At 45.5% G+C, this 8,917-nt stretch overlaps 1 protein-coding gene across 2 annotated transcripts in view; it reads right to left on the bottom strand.

The window, feature by feature from the left end:
* Nucleotides 1–422: 422 nt before the first annotated feature.
* Nucleotides 423–8,917, bottom strand: part of Glis3 (GLIS family zinc finger 3) — a 422,638-nt gene continuing 414,143 nt past the window's right edge. For both annotated transcript variants that reach the window (XM_005352104.3, XM_026781690.1), the window contains 2 exons: nucleotides 5,422–5,604; nucleotides 423–4,624 (listed from right to left, as the gene is read on the bottom strand). In XM_005352104.3, coding sequence (XP_005352161.1) covers nucleotides 4,488–4,624; nucleotides 5,422–5,604 — 320 coding nt within the window. In that variant the 3' untranslated portion in view covers nucleotides 423–4,487. The remainder of the gene's footprint in view (nucleotides 4,625–5,421; nucleotides 5,605–8,917) is intronic.

Here is an 8,917-nt window from a genome sequence, read left to right on the forward strand (position 1 = left end):
TGCAGGCTACTGCGACCCCCAGGTTGAGAATCACTGGTATAAAGGCCACAGTACAGCAAGGGACTTGGGGGCATTCTAAGAGCAGAACGCCAGCCAGGGCAGGGACCACTGTCCCACGGGGCTGCAGGGATTCCAACGGCGATCCTTGGAGGCCGATGGTGCCGTCTTTCCCTGAAAGGTTTTAGGAGAACGGGACGGAAAACCCACCCCTCCCACCCGCGGCGCATTGGAAGCCCAGCACCTGGGGTAGCAAGCACCAGAGGCATTGCTGGAGCATGATGCAGCGCTCCGCTGAAAAAGCACAAATAAACTCCGAGCCCGCGCACACATTTATCCAGTTTGTGAAGTGGATTAATAGAATAACCAGTAAAACATGTATAAAAGCTTTAATTAAATGTGATGAAATAAAACTTCATGTTTTATTTATGGACACTCCCAACATGTAAAGGATTCGGGGAGACATTCATTTTTACTGCCATTTCGTCCTCATATCTATAATCAAATCCAGGCTTCAGTTCTGGCCCAAAGCGATGCGGCATTTTCAAGCTGGCTTTGGACACCCCCCCCTCCCCATCTGCTTTTAATTATAATTACCATCCCCAATCCAGAGGAGGCTGGTGACAGAACTGAACAATAAAACAAACAAACAAACAACACTGGTTGCCATTGTTTCAAAGCCGCGGCACTGAAGGAGTGCTTCAGGCAGGAGGGCGAGCCTCTAAGTTCCAGTTTTATTCTGTGCCAAGTACACCATCCCTTCATTTTTTTTTTTTTGCTTTTGACATAAAAAAAGGACTTCATGAAACAAGACAAAATAACTTATGATTATATGAAACATAACTGTGACAAATCGCAAAACTATACATATTAATAGAAAAAAGTGTACCTAATTCCTTAAAAGATTTCCGACAACCAGCACCAGGTGTGCTCTCCACCCCAGCCGGCCCCATCCAGCACAAGAGACGCAGCGCCTCTCTCTACGTGAGTATATATATAACAATGTACAAGGGCCTGCGTGATTTATGGGAAACAGACTTCCACGTTCTCCCCCCTCCCCAAAGTGCTTTATGTCAGCAACATTACAGAGGACACTTCTTTGTCTGTACAAAATAAATCTCTTCATTTTTACACTCCCCATTTTATCCAATGAGTTGGGTTTTTTTTTTCTCTTGCCCTGTTACTCTATCTGCAGCAATGACAACATGGGTCTAAACAGTCACATCAAATCAAATACCAAATCATAAAACTGAACATTGCGGAGGCTATACTGTCAATATTTCCAGGCAATCGGGGTGGGGAGGGGGATAAGTTCTGTGACAAGGAGGCTGGTGAGCCCTGTCCCAAGCTTGTATTAGTGAACTAGAACCTTGGCCAGTTGGTCACTTGAACTGGAGATAACCAACACTGTAATAGGGATTTTTATCCTGTGATCTGCCACACACTGCATTGTCCACTTGAAAATCAGCTGGGTCATGGTGCAGACCCGCATAAGGGACAGTACCTCTCAGGGCCATGAGATACTTAAACAGTTTTTAAGTGATGATCAGAGCGTAAATTACAAGTGACACTTTGATGCAGTCCCTTTAGGGAGTTATGGCAACGGATGAAGCAATGAAATGTCTCTAGGCATACTGATCTGCTTTGTGTAATGGGATAATTGGATTTGGGCTATGTGTGTTTTCACCAGCACTAGTTTTTGTTGTTTGTGTTGTTTTTTTTTAAAGGGGAATGACGATTTCCATTTGGATGTTTATAAAAATGGCTACCCATCAGGACTGAAAGGGCCCAGAAATGGAAGGGAATGATCTATGTTTTTTAAGCTTGATTTTCACTGATTTAAAAACACGGACGGAACTATGTAGGTCAAAGTAAGTGAGGGGCACATTTCAAGCTTAGGAGAAATTCTGGAACCTAAGGATAGACAGAGTTTGTGCAATGTGAAGGACCCTGAATGTGACATGTCACGAGGCCCAGCCCACAGACCAGTGGCTTTCAGGAATACACTGAGGACCTTCAGGAGGGCTGCAATGGACCTGGCTCCAAGCATGCTTCTTTCTGACAGCAAGAATATCCTTCTGTGGCTGCCTATGGGGCAGGGACTGGATGAATGACCTAATAAGAAGGCCTTGATGACGCCAGGTCCTCCTAGGTGATCCAGGAAAGGAGCAGTGCCATGCGGGAGGCCACCATGAGTCCAGAGCCTGGCTCACGAGCCCACGTCTCCACGACAGGGGGAGATGTCATGTATCGCCCTGTGCTTCTGTCCCCTTCTATGATGCTCAGCCTACTCATGTAACTCCACAAGGTGGAGCGGACAAGAGCCTTTCATCTGTTCTTTCTTTAGCACCCAGATGAAATATGCCTAGGGTGCCTTGTGAAAGCTTTAGGGTGTAAGAACTGAATGATGCTTCCCTTGAGAGTAGGGTCTCCTTTTCTTTCTAGAATGTGACAGAAGTCAAATGAGGGCCGCTACCAAGTAAGTCAGTGTGGAACGTAAGTGTGTTCTTGCTTAGCCCAAGTGTAATGACCCAACCAGGTCTTTAAGGGTGGTGGTTTTAGCAGCCCGAGGGCTCACCTGTGGAGGTAGCCTGATGTGCCTTCTTCCTTAATGTTCAGAAGACCCGAGAGAACTCAAGGTCTGTGCCTCAGATGTCTACACAATAGTTCACCCCTAGAATGCGGCCTTTTCAGCAACATCAGACCAAGCCATAGGCTGTGAAACTAGAACCCACACCCGGTTCTTTATCTACCCCATCCAGTGGCATCCGGAGTGAAGTGTGGGAAGAGGTGGAACTCTTCTGACTTGGGACTCACAAGCCTGTCTATTAGAGAGCACAAGCAGTCTCAGGACCCCCAGACACTGAGCTATTTAAGGTCACAGTGACCCCAGTTTCATAAAGAATTTAGCTGTAGTTCCATTTGAAAAAGTATTTTTTTAAGAAGCAAACAAATCCTGAAATATGACTGAACCAGAATGCTGGAACTGAGCAGCTTTTTGGGGTTTGGCTTATTTGTACAGCCTCTGCCCTAGGACACAGGCTCTTTTAAAGTACCTTTCTGTCAGTGGAAAATGATGTCGTGTTTAGGCTTAACATAAAAAGGCGAGGTGCTTTGTAAAAAATTTCAGGCCTTCAAAGATGAGTTCCAGAAAGTTGCTTTCTTGAGTCTACCTTCTGTGAACATTCCCAAGAGTTGACAGGATTTGGGGATGCCGGTACAGCTGAAACACAGTTAGGAAAGGAGGAGAGGATGTGAAAATGCGGAGAAGGGCAGAACACAGGAGACGGACAGATGAATGGAACCCTGGAAGGAACTGGGCAGAAGGCACGGAGAATAACTGGACCACAGGGGCGCTTGGCTTGGTTTCTGAACAAAGCCATGCACAAGCCTCAGTGTGTCCCAGCTCTCATGATTCCTGGTCTATCCTGGGCAGAGCACTACAGCAGAGGCAATACACAAACCACCACACGAGATGTTTTTCACCTGGAGTCATTGAGCCATCAATACATGAAAGTTATTATTAGTTTTTAAGATGTAGCCCTGGCTGGATTGGAAGTCACTGTGTAGACCAGGCTACCTTCAAACTCAGAATGCCTTCCAAATGCTGGGGTTAGAGGAACAAACCACCAGACACAGCACTTAAGGGTTCTTGTAACAAGCCTGGAGGGAGGCAGGCAGAGGGTGTGTGTGTGCACATGCGTGCATGTGCACACATGCACAGAACTATTCTGTTTCCCTCAGATAACCTTTGCTAAACTGCAAAATTAGGCCAGGAAGAGTTACGGCTGTGATAAAATACACACAGCTGGGGTGATTAAAAGGGTACTGACTTATAACAAATGAACAAACCTTTAAATATTTTTCCTTTAAAAGTAGATGTAGAAAGCAAGTCTTTAAAGTTCAACAACAAAGTAGGCCGGCGAATATAAAACCTTATTTTGCCAGTGGAGGAGCAAAGAGTTAGCATGGGCTACGTAAGACAAACGTTGAAGCCAGAGTTTGAGAGCGTCTAAGCCACACCTGCTCTGGACGTGCGTTTCCCTCACTGTCCATGACTGTGCGAGCGTCACTCAGCCAGGAGGGAAAACAGGGCGAGGCGGCACACCCGGCCTCTGGGGATTGGGCATCTTCCCCGCTTTCAAGCCTTCAGCAAGGGTCATCCCATTCATGGACACATTCATTGGTGTCTTTTGAGAGCTGACAGGCAGGAAGTGACAGGTATCTTTAAAGTGAGACTCTAAATTCCCTTTGAAAAGAAATTCCTGCTTGTCACCTGGCCCAGCAAACTGAGGGAAAATGGAAGAGGTGCAGGCATTTCTGAAAAGTCAGAACCGACCATCCAGTCCCGCCTTCCAGAGACCACGTGACCCTACTGGCTCCACGGATTTGGTTGACATCCTTCACACATCTTGTGAGAGTATGAAAATAAGAGGTGATGAGCGACTACTCAAAGGTCCTGGATGCACAGGAGAGACCTGCGGAGCCTTCTAGCCTTCGGTATACACGGAGGACAGCTGACTAGGACAGCGGTCCACAGCACTGAGCTGCAAGAACGCGGGATCTTCAGGGCCACTGCGGAGAGATTCCCCAAAGAGGCTGGAGGAAGCTGAAGGCAAATCGTACACTGGAAGAGAAGGAACACAGACAGTCAGTCAGTCAGTCAGTCAGTTCCTGCGCTATACGGTGCCAGTGGCTACACAATACACCCATGCTACCTACAGATGGGGTGGGACCTAGGTGTGTCCTTGCGGAACAGAATGGTAGAAGAGAACAGCTTGCATGGATGTGTCTTAACACAAAACCTTAGCTGAAAAGATGAAGCTGAATGACCTTAATGGAAGTAAAAAGTGTTTTAGAATGGAATGAGGGGTCACAAGAATAAAGCTGAGTCAGGAGAAAGAATGGAATTTACAGATGGTGAAGTAAGGGAAGAATGTTCCAGAAGGAGGAAACAGAGCTAAAGCAGAGAAGAAGGGACACGTGGGATCAGGAAAGTGAGTATAAGACAAAATAAAAGTAAGATGAAGGGAAAGTCTGTGTGGGCAGGTCTGGAGAACTTGACTAGGTAGCCATGAGCCTTACCACTGTGCCAGAGCAGGGAGCTTGACAGGTGATGAAATGGATATGGCTAAGATACTCTAGCAGGAAAGTGCCATAACTTGTCACTCGGATTAACGAGCAATGCCGAACGGGTAGAATAGTACAGGTGAGACGGTGAAGTGGGAGGTTCACTGGAAGGAGCTGCCTCAGCCTGGGGGAGAAATACGGGCCGCTGTGCCGGTGGACAAAGGGGTGAGAGCCAGGGCAGCAGGTGAAGACAAGAAGTTATCTCAGGGGTTGTTCTGAATTCCACACCGTGCCTGGCAGCAACTGGAAAAGCACCCAGCTTCTCTTCATGCTGGCCAAGTCCCAGACACCCACCTGTAATGCCTGAGTGTGTTGAGAAGGCTCTGTGGAAAACGTCAAAGCCGGTCTGACCCATGGACGTAGGGACCAGGCAGTCCTCAAAGGCAGGCACCATACTGCAGGAGCTGCTGGGTGGCAGAGTTCTCTGAGAATCCGGGTAATGTGGGGGGCAGAATGTCTGCAGCTGGCCATAAAATCCTGAAACACAAGCATGGCAGTGAGCGAGTTCAGGGTGGAAACCAGCCCCATCCAGGAAGAGCCTCACTGAGTCGGACTGATTTGACAAAATGCCTTTGCATCTTAGAGAACCTGAGAAGTCATCTCAACAAGTGTTTGGGTGAGCTGCATTCGAGGCTTGTGACCACCCTAGGGAGAAATGGTCTCATCCCAGTTCCTCCCACTGGGCTCTGCGGTATCTTAACGTCTTTACCAACACTTCAGTCCATTTCCAAGTCCGACTGAAACCCTGCACAAGGCCCTTGATCGTGCCCATCATAAATACAAACAAACATAGCCTAGCACAGACCAATCTATCCATCTTTCCAACACTTCAGTCTTTTAAATAGGTTCCTAGCACCCTACACATGGGCCTTCTGTATTCTATTTCATTATTACTGTTTCCAATCCTTACAGCAAAAGAGGAAACTGGAAACAATAAAAAAAAAACTACTACGATAAAGGAAATGAGGAAAGATATCCCAATGCTTGAAACTCCCCCACCAACCTATGGACAACCATAGTATTGCATTATTTCATCTTTCCCCTTCATTTCTGCTCTTATTCAATGTTATTTTTCTTGTGTTCCCATGTGGTCCTTTTCTGTGAGCCTCTACATCCCCCCCCCCCCGATTCCTCATTTTCCCCTTTTCTCTCTTTGCTTCATGATAATGTGTATCAATGGATTACTTTCGGAGCGTGTAATATGCTTTTAAAGACATAATAATGCAATCCTCATTGCACACTCTACTGATGGGGGAGCTGAGGCTCCGTTGCCTTCGGATGCTGCTTTCCATTGTGTGTTTCCTCAGCTGTAAAATGTGAGTGCCATTGTCTGCCGCGCAGGGCTATTGTGTGGATTGGCTGAGTCACTGGATAAAGACGCAGGCTTATGATGTGTTAAAGTGCTTTAGAAATGCCAGCCATTATTGATATTACTCTTCTGTTTTTAATGGGAAAAATAGGGGATTACTAGAGGAAGTACCCTAGGATCCCTCTGCAAACACTAACTGATGGAGAACACAGAACCAGTTCACACAAGTTTGGAACCCTGGTCTCAAATGTCTTCTACCATTACAGCCATGTCTTCTTAAGACGGCAAGCTTTGCTGAGACTCTTCCAGTGTGGAAGGGTGGTGGTGCTATTTGGTTCTTCTTAGCTCTCTCTAAAACCAGGGACACTGGTACAGGCGCCCTACTGAAAACACACTCTTCTGGATGTCCAGTTGAACCTGCTGTTACGCAGCACATGTCTGACTCACCTTGGCCGAGGGCTATTCTACAGTTGCTGTAAACACCGCTAAAATGTGTTTAGCTGCTCATAAAGACACAGCGCCACCCTCTAGGAGCTTATGATGTTCGACAGAGACTAAATGCAGATTTCTGCTCTGGGCAAATTCACAGAATATGGTCGTTTCTAAGTGGGTAACAGTACATGTTATATAGAATCCGTAGAAAACATTCATGTAAGGTTTGGGGAAAGGCAAAGCATCATTAGAGTTTAGACTAAAACTATATCTATGGAAATTCCATATCTAAGCCTAGAGTAACATGAAGTTATGACTTCTAGTTTTGATTCCTAATGGCTTTGCCTGCTTTTAATGAGACAGGCAAAGACCCAAACAGATCGCTCTCAAATACTCAAAATAACTGACCAAAATGAAGGAAGTCAACGCCCCCCCCCCAGCTAATCAAGAGATAGAGACATTAAAATAACACTAACATTTCCTGTTCTATGTATTACACCAGCAAGGATCTCTCCTTGGGGCTGAAGCGTGATTGGAGAAGAAGGTACGCATGGCTCGGCTTACATTTTTAGATACTGGGAAAAGTAGATTCTATTTTCTGGCTCTTTGGACAAGTATCTAATTCCTTCTAACTACAGTATACCCACGGGTTTGTTCCCTTGGACTTCAGTTTTACGCCCGAGAATCAATAATCCTAAGACTACGCTGAAGAGCACGTTCTGTTCTGCCGAGACAGTCACTGCAATACAAACAATGGCAGAAGCAGAGGCCAAGCGGCCAAGCATCAGAGAATGGCAGAGTACGGAAAGCTGCACTGTTCTCCAGACAGTGCCACCAGCCACCCTACCAACACTGCTTTGTTTGTCTCATCTTTACAAAGGCAAGAAACAAAGTTAGCGTTTTATGAGAGATCAGCTTATGATAGTCTAAACACAGGACGAGCACAGCAAAATACTTTACCTATGGCTGTTTTTTTGTTTTATTTCTGCCCAGATTTTAAGAGTAGTGAGTATTCTGGAGTCTGGCTGCCTGGGTTCAAGTCCTCACTAAAATACATACCAACCGCACAGTCTTGGTATCTCAGCGTCTTGACTTGTAAAACAGGGTTAATGATAATGATGATCTCACACCAAGTTACAACAAAAATTATACAATTTTTACATAGCATATAATTATGTTCCCTATATTTTAATAATATAATTTATATATGCATTTGCAAAATAGAAAAAAAAAAGTATAAGGTAAATCACTTTACCATGAAAATACAGTTCTCAAAAATAAGATAAATTTGATTAAGGGAAGTTAAATCTTTAAAAAAGGCAAAATGCCCTTCAATAAATAGATGTAAGATGGATGTAAACTATAGGCAGTAAACCCCAGTATAGAATTAAGATTGACTTATTGTAATCTTAGCATACCACAAGGTGAGGAAAATGAACCCATATCGGCTCACTGGAGAAATGAGCTATGGTTGCCAGACACCGCGTGAGCTAATATGTACTATGACTTCCTCATTCACCTCGGCGGGGCCTAGAACAACAGGTCTAAGTGGTTTGAAAGAACCAGAAATTGGATCTGTCAGCTTGGGTCATCCCTTTGACAGATCGTGACTTATGTCCCCACAGTCCGGCGCACGTGAAAGTAGCACGGGCACCTCAGGGAGAAACAACTGCGGCGCTCTATTGGAATGTAACGTCTCCTTACTGCACAGAACAGACGTCTGCTATCTGCAGCTCCATGCTGGCTCTTTGCAAATTTGTCACCCATAAATCTCCTCGTTTCACTCCTTAGTGTAACATTATCCTTCCAGGAAGAGAAGACATTTTTCACTGAACTCCCACGCGTCTCCAAACAGGAACATCAATCATTCAGGTGCAACGACAGAGACACTCACTGGCCTTTTGTAAAAACTAATTCATTTTTTTTGCCTATCTTCCCTCCTGTTTCTGAGAGAGAGCAGAAATGTCGCATGCTTCCATCTGCATTCTGGTGTTTGATGTGCGTAAGTTTAAAAGGTTTGTGAGGCAGCAAAAACACACCCAGTGATAA

Source organism: Microtus ochrogaster, chromosome 8, assembly GCF_000317375.1.
Source record: "Microtus ochrogaster isolate Prairie Vole_2 chromosome 8, MicOch1.0, whole genome shotgun sequence".
Classification (NCBI taxonomy): Eukaryota; Metazoa; Chordata; class Mammalia; order Rodentia; family Cricetidae; genus Microtus; species Microtus ochrogaster.